We start from the raw sequence: 20,880 nt of genomic DNA on the forward strand, positions 1-20,880 counted from the left end.
TGGAGTGATGGGAGTACTGCAATGTTGCACTAATGGGAGATTTATGTTAATTCCCCACAATGATGATTGAATTTATTCCTATCAAAAAAAATGAGCCTTTGATACTGGATCTTGATTTCTGATCATGGGATCATTGTACAGTTGGATTAGCTACTGTGCCCATATGTGTAAGCATACCCTTTAACTCATTTTATAGGATTTGCGGGGGCAGCTGAATACAAAGTTATATTAACTTAAGTATCGTGCACTTTGGAGGACCCATTACAAAAGAACTAAAAATACAAGTAGGGCATAAAGTTGCCTGCAAGAACTCTCTGATTACAAATATTTAGAGGACACAAAAATGACAAGCAAGTGCAAACAAACACCAAGCATACAGAGTAACATATTATGTAAAAATGATTAAATCTTAATGTAACATACATTTCTATTCAACCAGGCCATACCGGCTACACTTCTGTTATTCTAAGCATGCAAACATCCTACAAAAAATCCTGTGAACTTTACAATATTGTTTATCAAAGAGTAACTTCAAGAAGACAAAGCAGAATACTCATGTTAGATGAGAGGGCTGGAAGATTTTTTCCCATGGTTTAGATGACTTTGGTCACAGCTGACTGCTGGATCTTGGGAGCTACTCACTGATTATTATGGCAACCACTCCCAATAATAGCTAATATTTTTTATCACCAGCCCAGATAGAAGAAAAAAAAAACAAAAACAAAAAAAACACTGGCCCAGCCTTGTCAAATAACAGCACACACAACTACACTCATACACTCACACCTCCTCGGACACTTCATACCAAACGCTCTCTTTCTACTCTCACAAACACTTCACACCAGCTGTATTGCACTGATCATTTCATAATTCACTTAATAATCACCTCCTACCTCAATCACCAATATCCTAAATTTAATTCACCCCCATTCATCCCTCTACCCACTGAGCATCATTCCACTTAATTCATCACTCTTTGCTCTCTCCATCTCTTGCAGTATCTTCCCTAATTTCCCCCCACACACACCACAATTCAGTTTCCCAAATCCACTGTCACTCAGCAGAGACTTTTCAAAACTATACTGGCCATCTCAGCCCCTTAGGCTCCTCACAGCTGCCTCAGCGCATTTCCCTAACATAGCAGTTACAGCACCAGTTGCACTCATCAGTACCTGTTTTAAGGGTTTTATTTTGCAACTATGAGAAGAATAACTGCTTAGATTCTGTAGAACATGACTGGTCATGCTGGCCTGGGAAAAATGCTTACTTTTCCTAGAGGAGCAGGATTTTGCAAAGACTTTTTAGATAGTGCAAGCAGAGAGATATTTCTTGTCTCTGAAATAAAAATAACAAATGTACCAGAGGGCCTGGACTGCTTTGCCATCCAGGACATTACTATTTGAAATGTGGTTTCATATGCTTGCTGGCTAGCCAAGCAAGGGATGGGAGAGCTTTGAGCAACTCCTGAAGCTGCTGCAACTGTACAGACACTCCTGACTTGCTCATTAGCAAACAGCAATAGACTGTGATATACTGTACATCCATGCTCTTTCCCATGAGTGATACTGTGCGTGCATCTTAATGAAAGAGTGTTCCAGCCTGCACACAAGAAACCAGGAATGAGTTTGTTGTAGAATGATTTGCCACTAAACAAACAAAATTATGTAGGGTTTAAAAACAATCATTCTGTAGCGAGAACAAGTGAGTAAGGATTTTAACCTATAAGGACATAATATAAGAGACAAAAGCCAAGAGTGCAACATTACAACTATGATGATATGAGATGCTGTAGATGGCATCTTGACAATTGATACAAGCAGTTGTGTTGCTAAGCAGTAGTTTCAAGTGTGTTTTTCCTTTTTACTTTGGTACACTTAAAGTGCAGTCAATCAGCTCTGACATACTTCAGTGGAGCAGGACTGACATTAGGCTGGTACACTAGCCAGTTTAGCTGATTGCCAATGGGGGTATTTAGTACACTAGCAGCAGGAACATTCTGTTACAAAAAATCTAGTAAGATTGTCTAGCAGCAGTACAGGCATCTGGGATACTCCTATAAAAGTTCATATACTCTCCCACAGATTGAATATTTTGACCCCCATCTGTGCTTTTAATAAGGAAGGATACTGTCCTCTCTTGATTTTCATGCACTTCTGAGAACAATGAAAGCGTCAAAAACAGCTGTCTAAAGGGGGTAGCTTTCCAGAACATTAATGCAGAATGTCAGCAAGTTTTCTGGGAGCAAAGATGATTTCTCTCTATCTATTTTAATACCTCCATATCCATAATAGTCAGTGCCTGACAACGGTATCATGTACTGCTACAGCTGTGTCGCTGTAAGGTTTCCTGTATAGCCGCTCTATGCTGACGGGAGACTGTTCTCCCATTGGCATAATTATACTACTCTCAACGACCAGCAGTAGCTATATTGGCAGGAGAGCATCACCCACCAACATAGCGCTGTCCACACTGGTGCTTTTGTCAGTGAAACTTATGCCAATAAGGGGAGTGTTTTTTTTCCCCCCCACAACCCTGACCAAAAAAAAGCTTTACCAACAAAAGTGCCAGCGTAGACAGCCCGAGTCACTGCCAAAGAGAAAGAAACGATTTGTTTCATTAATTTCTACAGCTCTGTTACGTCTTGGTTGCTTTGCTTTTAACAATTAACACAGAAGCCAGGAAAAACAACAGGATGCTAACCAAAATGATATTTCCATTATCACCTTGAATTCAGACTCTGGCTCCTAGCGCTCAGTGGAAGAAACTCTCAGAGTGAGGACCCTCATTTGGGATACTTACTACTTTCAAACTGTCATGTACTAAAGATATTTTTATTCTGAGATGCACAATATGCAATTTATTATTTTGGTTCCTTTTAAAATGAGCTAGTGTCTTTTGGGGAAATTATGCTGCAATTCTCAAGCTATATTGCTTGTATTCGCCAGGGCAGAACTCTTTAGAAGGTAAGTAATTCTATTCTCCCGATCCTCTCCATACTACAAACATGCACAACTTTCATCAGTGGATGGAGGATCATTATAGCCAGAACCACAATTCACACATTGCAACAACATTACACACTTTGTAACTGCCTTTTTTACACTGTAAGCTTGGATGGGAAAAAAAAAAGAAAATGGTCTCCAAAATCATGTTCACCAAATTATGCTGGAATTTAAGTGCATGCAGTTTATATGAAGGCAAAACTTACAAATTCAGGTATCTCCACATCAGTGTTGAGGCTGTTCCGGACTGATATTCATAGTCCTATATATTTCTTTGAGAAGTAGCAAAGCTGTGTCTTCAGATTCCCTATGAATAAAAAGGGTCTGTTAGTTTTTTTTAACCAACATTCTGTTGCTTGAGGCAAGTCCTAAGAGTTGTTCAAATATTGCACAAGCCCCTCTCATATCTTTTCAAACATGCCAGAAGGCAGCTGAGTGAGAGAGAGTGGTGTAATTATGATTATGATCTATATTAAAGGATGTTGCCCTCTAAGGAATGCTGTTTATACATTGCCAATACACAGTTAAAAATGCAACAGAAATGATGCAATTGCTCAAATATTTACAAAGAGATTCAACATACAAGTAATAACCACATTATACCCTGATAAAATAAGCAACAAACTTTCAGGCAAAGGGATCAATGCCAGGGTTTCCTCCTCCTGAACGTTTGACTCATTTCACTGATGTCTTCCTGAGAAAACTTTTTAATATGAATTCTTGTGTATTACCTGCTATATGCTGCGCTGATTAGGTACTTTAATATGGTTTAGTCTATTAGAGTAACAAATCTTTAGATAGAAAAAAATAACTACAGACTGCCACCTTGTGGAGAACACAAACTACACAAATACTATTAAACAAAGAAAAAAAAATCTAGACAATGAGGGGTTGTGCAGAAGAACTCACCACTGGAATTTATTATTGATTAGATTAGGGAAACTGAACCACCAGAGCAAACTGTTGATACGACTGGCATACTTCAGGATTGGAGCCTTGATAAGAACACCTCCTATACAATCAACTATCAATTTACCACCATGTAAACATTATCAACATTAAAAAGCCCCATGAGATATTACTTCAAGTCCTGTGGTTTAACCACTGGACAACATTGCCTATTTCCAGACATAATTTACATTATTTCTATAGAGTTTTTACTTTCCAACAATCAGAAGACGTTTCACTGTAGGGTGACCAGATGTCCTGATTTTTTGGGTCTTTTTCTTATATAGGCTCCTATTAACCCCCACCCCCATCCCAATTTTTCATTTGCTGTCTGGTCACCCTATTTCAGTGGCACCTGATAACTAGTGCAGTAAGCTACTTGTGCTTCTACTATTATGAAAATTATAGTAAAACCACACAGTACTATGACAGGTTTCAGGGTAGCAGCCGTGTTAGTCTGTATCCGCAAAAAGAACAGGAGTACTTGTGGCACCTTAGAGACTAACAAACTTATTAGAGCATAAGCTTTCGTGGACTACAGCCCACTTCTTCGGATGCATCCGAAGTCTCTAAGGTGCCACAAGTACTCCTGTTCTTTCTTCACACAGTACTAGTTTCACTCAGCAAAAAAAAGGCCAATGTTTTGAAGGAACAATTTTAGTTTACTTTTGTTTTTCCAAATACCAACTGGTCTTTGCAACAAGAGAAAAAGATACAGTTAACTAATCATTTGGATATTTGAGGATCAGTTGTTGTTCATGTTGTACACAAGTCATGTTAGCTATCATATGTGGTTTACATACATGTCAATGTCATCCCACACCCCATGTCTATTCAAATGTACTGTTTGTACTGTGGTAATAAAATGCATAAATCTAAGATACACAAAAGTGAGAAATTAAGTATGCGTAAGAGTGAACATAGATTGGCAGCTTTTTCCTTTCAACAGGTTATTGCTTCTCATGCAAGTCACTCTATATCCTGTACCATCTGAAATGCATGAAATTAGTTTTTGGTATTTTTACCTATTTTTTTACATTCGAAATCCAGATAAATTAATGGTGTTTTGCATGGCCAATTATATGATGGAATTGAAATTTCCCTTTTTATATCCTAAAAACCAGCTTTGAAACCATTGGGCACGTCAGCAGTAAAAATCATAACACATATCAAAGCTTTGAAGGAAGATGCATTTGTGGCAATTCTTTTTCTTTATGTTAAAATCTGATGACAGAGTATTAATATCCTGCAATTTCATTCCCACACAAAGTACAATAAAGTTTTGCTACTTATTGTGCTCTTTCATCATCTCTTCAGGAATGGTTTCATTTGAAAAGCTGGAGCTGTCAAAACAAATATGGTGTCCTTGCCTACCCTTGAAAATGATGTTTGCTACATTTATCTTTTTTGAGCACCAAGTTCAGAATAGGATGAAAGTCAAGGCAAAGCATTACGTGAGAGATAAGAATGTAAATTTGTTTCGTTGCAGAAAAATAGCAGTTCTTATTTCAAAAAAAAAAAAAAAAAAAAAAAATGATAATGCTACCTAGGTAGGTGCATACACTTTTGAGAGTGACATTCCAAGATAACCCCAGAGAAAAAGATTGGTTTCTAAAGAATTGGATGATTTCAGAATACCAAGGATCTCACACACATTCTAAAATATCAGCTGAAACTCTAGGTGTAGTCAGTGCAAAGCATGTCACCTGAAAAATAAATCATACTAGAAATAGTACTATTCATCCAGGTACAACATGATGTCCAGAAAAAGAAGTGTTGGCCATTTAAATAGCAATGAAAACCATTCTCAGCTTGTGCAGGAGCAGAGGTGAGTGGAGGCCCATGGTAGCAGATGATTAAGGATGCTGTTATAAAAGGTTGAAGCTAAATTCATGCCATGAGATTCAACTGAAGTAGCAATGTCTTCAGAGAGACTAGCTAAATGACCTAGCAGCTGGATAACCTAAGTAGAATGTCTCTGAGCGATGTGTACAGAACTTCATGTGGCTGAACACAGCTAATACTCTAGGATAGAAGAGTCTGTGGCTTGAAACAGAAGTTGACGCACCTCTGCTAGGGTGCTCATTAAATAGGACCTAGAAGTTGTGGGTTAGCCAAGAAGCAGCATTTAGACATGGCTCTCTTGAAGGCCTGATCTAACACCAGTGCCAAAAGAAACAAGAAGCCGACAGGGGTTCTGCAGGGATTGGTCCTGGGTCTGTTCAATACCTTCAGAAATGATTTAGATAATAGCACAGAGAGTACACTTACAAAGTTTGCAGGTGATACCAAGCTGGGAGAGGTTGCAAGTGCTTTGGGGGATAGGTTTAAAATTCAAAATGATCTGGACAAACTGGAGAAATGGTCTGAAGTAAATAGAATGAAATTCAATAAGGACACATGCAAAGAATTCCACTTAGGACGGACCAATCATCTGCACACATACAAAATGGGAAATGACTCCCTAGAAAGAATTAAAGATATAGAAAATATGACCTACGAGGAAAGATTGAAAAATTTGGGTTTGTTTCATCTGGAGAAGAGAAGACAGAGGGGACAACAGTTTAAGTACATAAAAGGTTGTTACAAGGAGGAAGGAGAAAAATTGTTCTCCTTAACCTCTCAGGATAGGACAAGAAACAATGAGCTTAAATTGCAGCAAGGGAGGTTTAGGTTGGACATTAGGAAAAACTTCCGTCAGGGTAGTTAAACACTGGAACAAACTGCCTAGGGAGGTTATGGAGTCTTCATCATTGGAGGATTTTAAGAACAGGTTAGATAAAACATCTGTCAGGAATGGTTTAGTTATTACTTAGTCCTGCCTTGACAGTAGGGGACTGGACTAGATGACCTACTGAGGTCCCTTCCAGTCCTACACTTCTACAATTTTACTGTATTATCTGAGCACTGCATAATCTTTATTCCTCTTCACAACACCCCCTATAAGGCAGGGAAATGCTACTATCCCCATTTGACAAATGAGGAACTGAGGCAGAGACTAAGGGTAAAATTTTTAAAAGCACTTAACTGACTTCAGAGCCTAAGCTAATTTGTAAGAATCCCTTTGAGTTTTGTTTTGAAAATGGTTCTTTGGGACTTGCTCAAGTTCAGAAGCCTGTCTAGATTCACCAAACCCAGGTCCTCCCGAGTACCACGTTAGACTCTTAACAACTGGGCCATTCCTCCTCTTTGTAGTACTGTATCAAAGGCAACCTTTCTTTCACAACTGTGCACCAGCAAACCCATGCCAAAATTGAAGGTGCGTACTCATTAGTGAAAATCCAACATAGCTTGTATTGTTTCTAACCTACTCCAACAGATATCCCCCTTTCTACCACTCCTGGTAGAAGTATCATACTGAGGAAAAATCCTGTGTAGAACACTGCTATTTCTATCAAAAATAAAAAATAAAATAAAATTAAAAAAAAGCCTGGAAAATTAAGCTCTATAGCATGACATTTGTCAGAGTAATCTTCTGAATTTTCATAAAGAAAATGCTAGAAACAAGCAGCAGCATTCTTGTTATTGTCACGCTGGTCACAGATAAACCATACAAAATAAGACGAAGAGAACTGGTAATTAAGTAAATTGAATTAAATATATGTAACTACACTGGAAAAGCAAAATTTATGGAATTACAGAAAAGAATATATAATTCTTACCAATAACACAAGTGACTCTGTAGAGCAAAAAGGTATTCATTGAAACTTTCTATTGGTTTTTCCTGTAGAACATAGTCAATACGACGTCCTCCGTTTAGCATCCCGACCTTTACTAAGAAATCCTCTTCCTTCGAAAGATCTGGACTTTCGGCAGTCTTTTCAGCTAGAATTGATAGTTTTAACATTGAAGTCAGTCACAAGCTCAACCCTTTATTACTGCTTGATTCTAGGACTATAAACGGATGTCACGATTTTCTATATTAGTTTCTGGGAAGACAGTAGTAGCCTCAACTCAACTGTGGAATAAAACACAAATAAGTCCGTTGCTGTTTTCTGTGTGGCTTATTATTACAAATGGGGGTCTCAGTTTCTTTTTATTATAAATTTAAATAATAATGCAACCTTGAAGCAGAGTCTCTGCAAGACATTAGATAGGTAATTAAGAACTACGTCTCACTATCCATTCATATGGTTTCATTCTATCATAAAGCAGAGTGGCTAATAACCATAAAAATGAATTGTTTCAATCTGTTTCTGCAGCAGCAATGACCATCCTTAATTGATTGTGAGAGACTAAGGAAGTGTTTCTTCATTCTACCCAGAAATAAAAAAAGCATACAATGGTAAATAATACCTGTCAGAAAAGTGATAGCAGGCAGGAATCAAGCCCCCAACCTCCAAGAGATTAATATTTGTAGAAGGCAATATCTATTACTTAGACACAGTGTTCATTTCAGTTTCTCTACATCCACTCTTTCTGACTCTTGTCTTATTACTCAGCTTGGCCTTCTAGGCAGTAGAGTTTAATTAAAAAGCAGAAATCCCACAGATGTTAAATATTTGTTTACTCATTTTTCTTACAGAAGAGTGAAGGCAAGACATTTAGAAACTTGCTCTTGACATCAAGCTCAATTGTAAGATTACACTAATCAAAGACTCCTTTGAAGTAGATGCTGTTAAAATTTAATTTAATAAGAGGCAAGGAAATATAGTACCAAATACAAAGTATAACATATTAGGAATCTGAAAAAGTATGTTTTTTCTAGACAAGATCAAATTGTAATTAACTAAAAATCTAACATTTCTAACGTTCATTTGAGCTTTGATGTTTCCACAAATCTGAGATTAGCGTACTAAGAAAATATCCGTGAAATGTCAACCTACCTTCTACCACTTGTTTTTCTTCTTCCTCTTTAATTTGATTAGCTACCTTCTCCAGTTCTGCTTGCAGCTGAGTTGAAGAGGTATGAGCACGTGCAAATTCATTAAGAGTCTGCCAAGCGCTCTTCAAAGAGCTGATAAAACCCTGTTTTAGATCTGATCCCATACGAGAGAGAGAATCTTTCAACTCTAAAAAGATCACAATATCAGAAGAATTATTAGTGAAAATGTTAAGTGAACACAATTTTTTTTAAGTAAGTACTAGCCAAAGGCACCAATTATTGGTGCCTATGCGCCCAGGCCTCTTATTCCTCTTGATTAAAAGATGACATAGAACACAGCATCTTCACTATGAAAGCAGAATTTTGCCACCCATATTTGAAGTAGATGCTGTTAAAGTTTAATTTAATAAAAGGCAAGGAAATACAGTACCAAATACAAAGTATAACATGTTAAGAATCTGAAAAAGTATGTTGGAAATGACCACTTCATCCTAACCAGATGATTTCTTCCTAGAGCTCCACAGGAAGTCAGAACTCCCTCCAGGTCCCTGACAACCTAACTTGGGAAAAGTTCCTTACAATACTGAAATGTGTCAGTTTAACCAAGGGCATACGAGTTAGACACAAGAGTCAAGAATCCAATCCCATTGGATATTACTACTGTCCCAATAAGCACTGTATCTTTTCTTGACTACTCCACAGTGACGCCAAGCAGAAAGGCTGGCTAGCTCAGTAGCATGAAGATCAACGTCCACCCAGGGTGGGTCTAATTTTTTAACTATATGTGGGAGTGGCAGAGTTGCAGGCATTGGGGGACAGAGTTGGGGATCCAGTTAACTTGGCTACTACTACTCATCCTCAGAATCTTAAGAAGTTAATATGAACAGGACCGTTACCTGCAACTATTAAAAATACACCTCCAATTAGTGAAGTTACTAGTTGATGACTGTTAGACAGACTTAATTAACAAAAGGGCTAATATTTTCAAAACTAAACAGAGACAGTGGGTGCTCAATTTGAGACACTTTAAACCAGCCTGATTTCAGAAAGTGCTGAGAACCTGCCCTTTGAAATTCAGCCCCCTTTAAAGCATCTCAAGTTGGGCCCACAAGAAGTAAGACACCAAAGATCATTAGTCCCTTTTGAAAATCTTGACCTACAATATTTGATGCATTAGAAAAATCATAGAATATACATATACAGTAAAATATACATATAAAAATATTTTACCGAGATGAAGTCTTTTTCTGCCTTTGTGGTGTGGAATGAGAACTGGTTTTATGTCCAAGTCTTGAATAATCATAGGTTCTACCCTATAAGCCACTGGGTCAAGCTGCAAATAAAGAGAAAGCCAGAATAACTAAAATTATTTAACGTTTAAAAATCCAAAATTTTAGTGACATTTCAGTTAAAGAAACCTGTTGACAATTACTGAAGATAATTTGTAGATTCTGTCTTTTTCAGTTATCTCAAGTGTACTAATGTTTAGTTAAACTGTAAATCACTGCTGGTTCATTAACACAATGAATGTTTTCTTTCTTTTTGATTCAGAGACTCTAGGAGAGGGACATGACAGCAGAGATGAGCATTATTTTGCCCCAGCTCTTTAACATAATACATCCAGTGCACAAAGGATCTCTCTTGCTACAGAATTAGCAAATATCAGTAACCATTCAAAACACCACAAAATCTTGCAATACTCTACTCAACTATGTTGAAAGCAACAAAGTCAAGATAAAACTCAGATTTTCCCCAGTTTTCAGTATTTCATATAACTGGTATACTGGTTGGTAACATGACAAGATGGGGATGAAGAGAAGGATAAATCTATTGTATTTTACAATAACAAAGCGTTTCCAAATCTTGATGTGAACATCAGAAGTGGAGGAAGACAAAGAGCACGCTAAAAGTCAGATGATAGAAAACAGATTCTCAATAAGATTATTATTTTGGCTTTGGAAAGCGAAGAGGGCAGGTGGCAAGGTAATCAGGCTAGGGATTAAGTACATGACTTGCAACCAGCTACTTATTTTCTGTAGAGGTTCAGAAATAACCATGGGTAATTGCAACATTCAGGGGATGATGACTGTTTTAAAATTACTTTTGGTGTGTTAAGAAGTTCAAATGCAATTTTCCCACCTTCCTTTCATATAAATTACTAGAAATCCAGTCTCACAGGTACTTCTCACTCACTGGATGATAAATATTGAAGAATCCTTTGCAGGTAGGAAGTCTATAGTTCTCATCAATCTTCTCCACTCCTCGTACAGAAAGGAACACACCAATTGGAGAACCCAGGGCAAAGAAATTCTCTGGTTCGAAGTCTAGCACGCTGTAAGCCACAGAAACCTAGCAGCACAAAGTAATCAAATAAAATAAATGCCACCTCAAATGTCAGGCAATTCACTTTAAGCCTCACTAAAAAGGGAAGATGGTGACTGACTCAGCAAACACCCAATAACCCGCTAGTTTACACTACAGGGTGGCAGATATTTGCTGGGATATTCTGCCCATATGGCTTACATGGAGAAGCCTTACAAAGACATCTTAAAAAACACACAGGAAAGTACATGAGGATAAGTCAAACTAACAGGAAACATTTCAATGTATTTTTTTTAAATAAAACTTTAGATTAAGAACAGATCATTCAAATTTCAGGTCTACAATGATGCAGAACAAAGGTAATGTGTAAGCATCCAAAGAAAACCCAAATGACCATTCAACACCATGGCTCTCCATGGTGCTGTGATTTAACATAGGAGACCTTGATTTGGGAATGAAGCCAGCCCTAGCCACTCTGAAGGGGTGAAATTATTTGTGGTGGCCACATTACTGAAAGCAAAGCCTAATGCTAACTTTAACAAGCCCTCCCGCACTTATAAGGAAAAACAAGAAATACCCAAGTTCTTTTGCATGACTAGAATGAAATGGAATGTTTTTAATTTTTTTGTTTTGTTTTAGTATATAGCACTATTCTCAAATAAGATGTTTTAATTAACAATCTTACCTGGCCCGTACCAACTTCAAAATACTCATAGTCAATGTTCACAGAAGAAACGAAGGCACCAACAGGAAGTTTTCTCTTCGACCGCTCATGCAGGCTATCAGATTCTGAAGTGGCCACAGAAGTAACTGCTTCTTTTGCTTTCTGTGCAGCTTCCTGAGTTTGCACTGCTTTTATTTCTGCTAATGCTTTTTTCTTTTCCTATTGAAACAAAGTTATCAAAACCAGAAAAAGTTTATTGCTTTGGCAACTCTTCTCAGTCCCTATCTTGGGCTTTCAGATGTACCTTATGCATTTACAATTGGTCTGTTTCAGACATCAGAAGCACACACACATCCCACCCCACCACACCCTTGTTTGTTTGTTTTTTGCCTCTTTCTACCAACCTTCCTTATGGAGCACTGTGGGAACCTGCACAGAGGATTCTAGGGCACAACTAGCATGAACACTTGCAGGTAGCCAAATAAAGTACCACAGCTTGAAAACTCAGAATATGCGCCATATTACCCAATGAAGCAAACACCACATTCTTTGATTCTTCTAGTTGATGGTAACTGGTTGCCAAGTCACTGAACGTGTTAACATTTATTTTAAGTTTTTGTTAAGAATAGTGCCAGAAAACAGATGAAAGCATTCCTCCATCCATCAATCTTCAAAACAAGTATTGTTTATAGCATGAAATCCGTTCAATATTTGAATGAGGCAGTTTTGTTCATTCTCATTTACAAAAAGCACAGAAAGCGATTACTATGACAATACCAGCTTATAGTAGGAGTAATAGAAAACCTGAGAGTCTAAGTTATAAAATGATTAAACTGCAGACCACCTCATTCTGAATTAAGTGCTGTAAGAACTGATACTAATACTGAGCTACCTAGAATTAGTTGTTGGTGGCAATCTAGAATATTGTACTATAAATGGATTTTCACACTGATGATCAAGAGCTGTTCTCAAGAGTTGAAAAAAATCAACCATTTAAAGAAGGAAGTCATTTGGCATTGCTATTGAAAAGAAACACATTTTTCACAAGCACCAATTAAAACACAATCAGTAAATGAGGTTACATTTAGAACCAAGTATAAAAAAAATTGAATGGCAAACAAGCAAAAAAGATACAAGCATTAATCAGGGGAGGGACTAGGGTAGAGAGAGAAACTTTCACCTCTAAGTCATACATTCAAATCTAGCTTAGACCAAGAATGACCACAAGACACTATCTGACTGCTGTTCTGTGGCCTACATTAATTTGGTGGTTCAGTCCAGCTCCCAGTCAACAGAGCAAAATCCACCACCACAACTGGCAACAAGTTTGGCAATTTGAGCAAGGATAAAATTGACAAAGGTGAAATATCCTTTCACCCTCCAAGTTAGGTATGAGGCATACTGCAGAGATGCCATGAAGAAGTTATGCACTGCAGCTACCTGTACTGTGCTTCACTCTCTCTTTTTTCCATACACTATTACATTTTATCATTGTAGAATCAAGTTAGGAAAGGATTTTCTCTATAAAATTCAGTTTTGCTTTATATTCAAAATGCCAAACCACATTATCCTGGTATAAACTCTACAGAAACATGTCATGTGTGCAGTGTGGAGATCTACAAATATAATAAAATAGATTTTTATTGCTAATACACAGAAATCAGTTTTTAAAAAATTTGATCACATTAACTCTTTCCCTTGTTAAAAATTATCACATTCCCAAGATGCTACAGATAAGACCTATAAATCTGGTATAATTAAAAAAAGATTATTTGGCATTTACTGGAAATTCTGCAGTGATTTCTTGCATTATTCTTTTGCTCATTGTTATTGAAGTTAGTGGGGGGAGGAGGGAAGGAAGGAAAAAAAAATCAAAGATTCTGACAGACCCCACCTACAAGGAAAAAGCAAGAACTTGTTTTTCCCCAAAGGCTTTTAACTCATTGATCTATAGATTAGATCTTTACTTGGACAAATGAACTATAATTGTGTCTAATTTACTGAATATAAACAGGCAAAACAGTATTTAAAAATTAAGTTAGTCAGTTTCATTTCTGATAGAAGGGTGCAATATTTAAAGTCTCTCCCAACATTTAGGGCTTATCTTCCCAAAAGGAGTTTCTTGTAGGATTCTATCCTGTCAAACCTCCTGCTTAGCAGCCACACACGTACAGTAGGAGAGATTGAGATGTTTTGAGCAGTAATATCAGCAGTATGCCGTTGAAATTTTTATTTCTACTTATCAAACTTATTTTTTGAGTCTCCTTGTTTTCTAGTTCCTGAATGAATTAGGATCCTGCATGAAAGCTAGCTGGCTTAGGATCAAACCACACAACACAGGTGATGATAGCGGACAGAGGGAAACACTTTGAAGAGTTGACAGAGGCTACAGCTACTCCTTCATTTGAGGGGCACACCACACAGCCTGAATGGTTCACTATCTCAGGATCTTAGAGCCTTCACAGATTCTGGATTTTCAGATGATGGTGGCAGGCTTTGTACCTTTTAACCATTGTCAGTTGGTTACTACTAGAACTGTTAGAAATTTTGAGTTTAACAACATTTATAAATAATTCAATTTCGGATGGAAAACCTGAAATGTTTTTGTTGATGTTTTTTGAACAGTTTTACAGTTGGTTAAACTTTTTCAGATTGACTAGCTCAGCAAAATTTTGAAAAAGTTGAAATTGAAATAACATTGCAGATTTCAAAAAAATTCTCATGTGCAATTCAAAGAGCTGATTGTCTACAATGCTCTATATGCTTACAAGACTGGGGTATCTGAGTCCACTTCTCTCCCCATGCCCACCCCACAGCATCTATGATCATCTCAAATCATCTTGCTCTCTGTCAGTTTAATTCTTGGGAAGAGCACATTACTCTTGTTTAATGTTTATAGCCAAAGGTTTGGCAACCTTTAGAGCACTGAATTACTATACAACAGCCAGGCACATGTACAAAAGTCAGTAATACTAAAGGCCAAATCATATCACCATATTAAAAATAGCTCCTTTTATCCTAGCCAGTAAATCCCGTACCAGATGAACAGCCTTCACCTGCTGGTCACCTATCCTCTTGCTGACTAAAAAGATTGATATGCATCGATCAATGCATCAATTCAGTGTAAAAAAATCCAAAACATGTGGGGCAAGATTTTCTGAAGTATCTAAATGACTTAGGCACGTCTGAATATTTTACCTGTGATGACTAACATATTTCATATACCTTTCTGACAGTATAAAATATACGATTGTCAAGCAATTAAAAAAATTAATCACAATTAATTATAGTGTTAAACAATAATAGAATACCATTTATTTAAATGTTTTTGGATGTTTTCTACATTTTCAAATATATTAATTTCAATTACAACACAGAATACAACGTGCACAGTGCTCACTTTATATTTATTTTTTATTACAAGTATTTGCACAAAACAAAATAAATAGTATTTTTCAATTCACCTAATACAGGTACTGCAGTGCAATCTCTTTATCATGGAATTTGAACTTACAAATGTAGAATTATGTACAAAAAGTAACTGCATTCAAAAATAAAACAATGTAAAACTTTGGAACCTACAAATCCACTCAGTCCTACTTCTTGTTCAGCCAAGTTTGTTTACATTTGCAGGAGATAATGCTGCCCATGTCTTGTTTACGTCACCTGAAAATAAGAACAAGCGTTTGCATGGCACTGTAGCCGGCATTGAAAGATATTTATGTGCCAGATGTGGTAAAGCAGGGGTCCTCAATGTGGTGCCCGCGGGTGCCATGGCGCCCACTGGAGCATCTAAGTGCGCCCGCGTACTGACTGGCGGACGAGCATCCGCCGAAATGCCGCTGAGAAGCAGCATCATCCAGAGGCGTTGTCGCTGAAATGCCGCCAATTTTCAGCAGCAACGCCTCTGGATGACGCTGCTTGTCAGAGGCATTTCGGCGGCGACACCTATTGACATTGCTGCTTGTCGGCGGCATCTCGGCGGATGCTCGTCCGCCGCCACGGTCCTCTGTGGCTCGTTGTCTGGCGCCCACTGGACGAAAAAGGTTGGGGACCACTGTGCTAAAGATTCATAACCACCATTCCAGAGGACGTGTCCATGCTGATGATGGGTTTTGCTTGATAACGATCCATAGCAGTGCATACCAGCGCATGTTCATTTTCATCATCTGAGTCAGATGTCACCAGCAGAAGGCTGATTTCCTTTTTTGGTGGTTGGGGTTCTGTAGTTTCCGCATTAGAATGTTGCTCTTTTAAGACTTTTGAAAGCATGCTCCACACCTCGTCCCTCTCAGATTTTGGACGGCACTTCAGATTCTTCAGAAACCTTGGGTTGAGTGCTCTAGCTATCTTTAGAAATCTCACATTGGTACCTTCTTTGCATTTTGTCAAATCTTTAGTGAAAGTGTTCTTAGAATGAACAACATGTGCTGGGTCATCATTTAAGACTGCTATAACATGAAATATGTAGCAGAATGCAGGTAAAACAGCGCAGGAGACGTACACTTCTCCCCTAAACAGTTCTGTCACAAATTTAATTAACACATTTTTTTTTTTTTTAAACTAGCATCAGCAGCATGGAAACATGTTCTGGAATGGTGGCCGAAGTATGAAAGGGCATATGAATGTTTAGCATTTCTGGCATGTAAGTACCTTGCAATGCTGGCTACAAAAGTGCCATAAGAACAGTTGTTCTTTCTTTCAGGTGACATTGTAAATAACAAACAGGTAACATTATCACCCATAAATGTAAACAAACTTGTTTGTCTAAGCAATTGGCTGAACAAGAAGTAGGACTGAGTGGACTTGTAGGCTCTAAAGTTTTACATTGTTTTGTTTTTGAGTGCAGTTATGTAACAAAGAAAAATCTATATTTGTAAATTGCACTTTCATGATAAAGAGATTGCACTACAGTACTTATATGAAGTGAACTGAAAAATACTATTTCTTTTGTCATTTTTATAGTGCAAATATCTGTAATAAAAAATAGTAATACAAAGTGAGCCCTGTACACTTTGTATTCTGTGCTGTAATTGAAATCAATATATTTGAAAATGTAGAAAAACACCCAAAAATATTTAATAAATTTCAACGGGTATTCTATTGTTTAACAGTGCAATTAAAACTGTGATTAATTGCAACTTTTTTAAAAATCGCAATTATTTTTTTTAGTTAATCACGTGAGTTAACTGTGATTAATTGACAGCCCTAAAAAAATACAGTTTGGCTCTAACTTTGTCTAGCATAGTACCTTTGGAAAGAAAGGAAATTACTATACCTGCATGAAGTATGGATTTAAAAAAATTGTCATACCTACTGAGTTAAGCAGTTTTAAAGCAGAGACGGGTTTTATGCTATGCAGTATTGCAGTGAAAGGTTCATTAATATTGTCCACAATGTCCTTCACAAAGCTTTTAGGTATTTAATAGTTGAAGCAGAAGACTGTTTTTAGTGACATGCTGCATAACCCTCCTATATGCAGAGAGATTCTGACAACCTCTGATGAGGCAATTTTATGCACGTTATATAGAGAAGTATTGAAATCATTTGGGCCATTACATAACAGTAGAGAATGGTACGTAATAGTAGAAAAACAAATAATGTTAAATAATGCCAATATAAATGCATTATAAAACCATGCGCATTTACCTGTTTGGCTGCTCTGTCTTTTACAAAGTTGGCAATTTTCTTTCTTGGTCCAAGAGGGATACCCATTTCCTTCAGGTCATCAGCTGTACACATCAGCTGGAAAAAAAGATATATATATATATGCACTTCTTACTTCTTAGTGACTTACAGAAAATATGGCTTAAAAATTAGTTAAGTAAACTCAAATAGTGCAGATTAAGATTTACACAGAATTAAATAAAGATCAAAGAGAGTTTAGGACAACAATAAACATACATAACAGGAGACCAACCTACTTAACTGAAAGTGTTATGGATTCACATAATATTTAATCTTAAGTATACAATACATACAATTAAAGTTTCAATTTAAAAAAGAGCTATTTAGACTAAGCTCTAAAGCAAAAAAGATTGTCTGGCTCCCAATTTCAACTTAAACTGTTAACTGTACCAGAGATTCCATATCAATTCTCTCCTTTTCAAATGTGTCGATATATTCTGAGACACTGAGCATTTCCAGAGCCTTCTGTAAGGTTGGCACTTCATCCTCTACATCAGGATCACAGGGCTCCTCACCAGAAGGAGTTATCATGGGCGCCAAGGAGTTGGTATTCTCTATCACCTTGAGAGAAGATTAAAGCAGCGCAATGAGATTGACAGATAGAGTGAGGAGTTAACAGCAAGCTTCAATGAACAAATATATGCTAAACCATATTTTTAAAATATCGGTAACATCTGAGCATTGTTAATCATCCTAGCCTAAGGGCTTTAAAAAAACATCAAATATCAACATCAAATTTTCAACCAATAAGAATGGACTGACACTAAATTAAAATATTTAAAGGGAGACTAAAAGTGACAATGGGGTTCCTGGAGTTTTGAATCTCCATGGTTTACATATCAAATGCCTTTAAGGTTAAAAAAAAAAAAAAAAATCTACCTGCCCTCACTCTGAGACCTGAGAACTAAAGTAAACTGACTCCTCCTCATGTATATCCATCATTACTCACAAAGTTCTTCAAGACAGTATTTTACCTCTCTTTTGCAGACAGCTTTACCTCACTTTCCCTATTTGCTCAATGCCATATAATCTGTAACAGAGCCAATGTTTAGAATTTAAGAGTTTCTGGGTCCCGGCCCAATGCCTACATCCACTAGACAGAACCTCCACAGACCTTTAAGTTTATATGGTACAAGAAACCTCAAATATAGAGACTACAGAAACACAAACTGACTACTCTTAGATTGCATTTTTCCACTAGTCAATTAAAATTTACTATCACATCAGGTACTGTGTTAAACTGATAAAAGTTCTGACAGCTTGAGAAACATCTCCAAAAAAACATCAGAGTGAATTCATCTCAAAATTCAGGTATGCAAGTAATACCTGCTTGTCACGAACAACCACATCATTCACAAGCCCATTAGCAGCAGTGGGAGGTGCAGAGTTTCCTGATGAAGTCAAGTCTTTCTGGTTGGACAATATGTCAAATAAAATTAAGGCACCTGGAAATATAAATTGTTTTGAGTAAATATTCCAGTTTTCTTGATCCAAAATCTTAACAAACAGGACTTCTTGGGGATAGCAGTGGCTGGAGGTAGGGTGCAAGAAAGTTCACTTACATAATTTTACAGAAAAATTAAAAAACAAAGAAACAATGTTTAGATAGTACACTTATGTGAGAATTCCTAGCGTATAGGAATTGCTTAAAGCTGGTTCACGTGAACAGCAATTACAATAGCCAACATCACCTTTACTCATTAACTCAGGTTATGGAATCTTCCTAGAGCCGGGACTGGAGGAACAGAGCCCAAACAACACAGACAGGAATTCATAGCTTCATAATACCCATAATGCACGCATAGTAGGATAGTATTATCCCCATTTTACAACTGGGGAAAGCAGGCACAGAAGATAAGTGACTAACCCACTGTCACATGTCAAATTGATTTTTTAAGACTAGACTAGAATGCAAGTCTTTTGACTCCCATCTCTATGCTCTAACCTCTAGATCATAATGCCTCTTAAGAATGGAGTATTATAACAGATTCTAGACAGTATTTGGTCCTGCCATGCGGGCAGGGGACTGGACTCGATGACCTCTCGAGGTCCCTTCCAGTCCTAGAATCTATGAATCTATAAACCTGACTATATTGACATTTTGCATGAGTAGCCAACAACACTCCAAAAAACCATTATGGTCTATCAGGCCAGCTTTCCCCATGCTTAAACGTAGTTTGCATTTTTCTCTATCTAGCAATGCTATTTTGTCCCAGAAAGTAAACAGATATATTAGTAGATTACCTAAACTGTGCCCAGCAACAGAGACTCCTCCTTTAAAGTCTGGGTTACGACTCATGAAAAGTGCATGTAGGCGGTTCATTTCCAGGCCTACTTTATCCACAATGGCCTGACAGTAGGTTGGGCTGTTGTAAAACAGTATATCAAGCAAGGTCTCATTGGTGAAGTGGCGCAGACGTCCAATGCTTGGCAAAGTGATTTTTTTAATATTCCTGGTGGTGCAAAAATTTTAGCTGTAGAATGATTATGTTAAAAGTCTTTATAAGAGCTTTGCAATTCCATTTTTCCATAGTTTTGAAGGTTTAACCATCTGGCAATCAATTCAGAGTACCCTAACCATAGCAGTCATGTTCTCCTCAAACCAAAATAAAACTTTCTGGTCTCATCTCAAACTCATACATTAGTGCTAATATCTTCTCTTTAAATTGTTAGTGTATTTATTTCTATGTTAAGGAATTTATATGTCTCTCAACCTTTTATGTCATGTTTAGGTTTAAGGGAAAACCTGTGATATTACTTCATTATAATTTTGCCCTGTTGCCAAGGGTGTGGGGATGGGGAGAAACGACTGTGTATAAAAATAGGAGGTGAAATGAAGTACAGCCTCCTGACAGCCTGCACCAGAAAGGAAAGAGAGAGAATACATCAAACAGGGAGGGAAGAGACAATAAGAATGGGACTACAAAGAGGGAGGTTACAAATGAAGGACAAGCAGTGACAAGAGGAGAGGTTAATATTTGAAAAGACAATACATATTAACCCTCTTTACTGCACTCAGCTGTAGAAATGATGAGTGAAATACCCATCAGGGAAATGGTTACCATATTTATTCATTATCTTCCTTCCTATTCATGATCACATAACATCTCTAATGACAACTAACACAATTGCTTATGTGGAAAAGAAACGTCAGGAAAATATTTAATCTATTATCTTTTAATGAAGTCTAGCAGCTGGAAATAAGGCAAGTCAGCACTATGTGATCATCCAGCTTGTTCTATCACCCACTGTTTAGAAACTTCTCAACTAAAACATTACAGAAGAATCATTCTATTATTATCAAACCATGTTTATCTACCTTGCCTTTACGGTATGTAGTAATTTCTCATTCATTTTCCTTAACTCTATAAAGTACTGTATTATGCAATTTGTATGACAGACGCTGTGCATAGTGGTACCATACTGTATAC

General features: G+C 37.2%; 1 protein-coding gene across 1 annotated transcript in view; it reads right to left on the reverse strand.

Moving 5' to 3' along the window:
• The window catches only part of SEC23IP (SEC23 interacting protein), a 48,183-nt gene that overhangs the window by 3,098 nt on the left and 24,205 nt on the right, over positions 1-20,880 (reverse strand). The window contains exons 9-18 of the mRNA XM_034775687.1: positions 19,694-19,902; positions 18,776-18,894; positions 17,840-18,010; positions 17,411-17,506; positions 11,783-11,980; positions 10,969-11,124; positions 10,006-10,108; positions 8,777-8,962; positions 7,613-7,775; positions 3,209-3,309 (exon numbers count right to left, since the gene is read on the reverse strand). Coding sequence (XP_034631578.1) covers positions 3,228-3,309; positions 7,613-7,775; positions 8,777-8,962; positions 10,006-10,108; positions 10,969-11,124; positions 11,783-11,980; positions 17,411-17,506; positions 17,840-18,010; positions 18,776-18,894; positions 19,694-19,902 — 1,483 coding nt within the window. The 3' untranslated portion in view covers positions 3,209-3,227. The remainder of the gene's footprint in view (positions 1-3,208; positions 3,310-7,612; positions 7,776-8,776; positions 8,963-10,005; positions 10,109-10,968; positions 11,125-11,782; positions 11,981-17,410; positions 17,507-17,839; positions 18,011-18,775; positions 18,895-19,693; positions 19,903-20,880) is intronic.

Source organism: Trachemys scripta, chromosome 7 (genome assembly GCF_013100865.1).
Source record: "Trachemys scripta elegans isolate TJP31775 chromosome 7, CAS_Tse_1.0, whole genome shotgun sequence".
Lineage (NCBI taxonomy): Eukaryota > Metazoa > Chordata > Testudines > Emydidae > Trachemys > Trachemys scripta.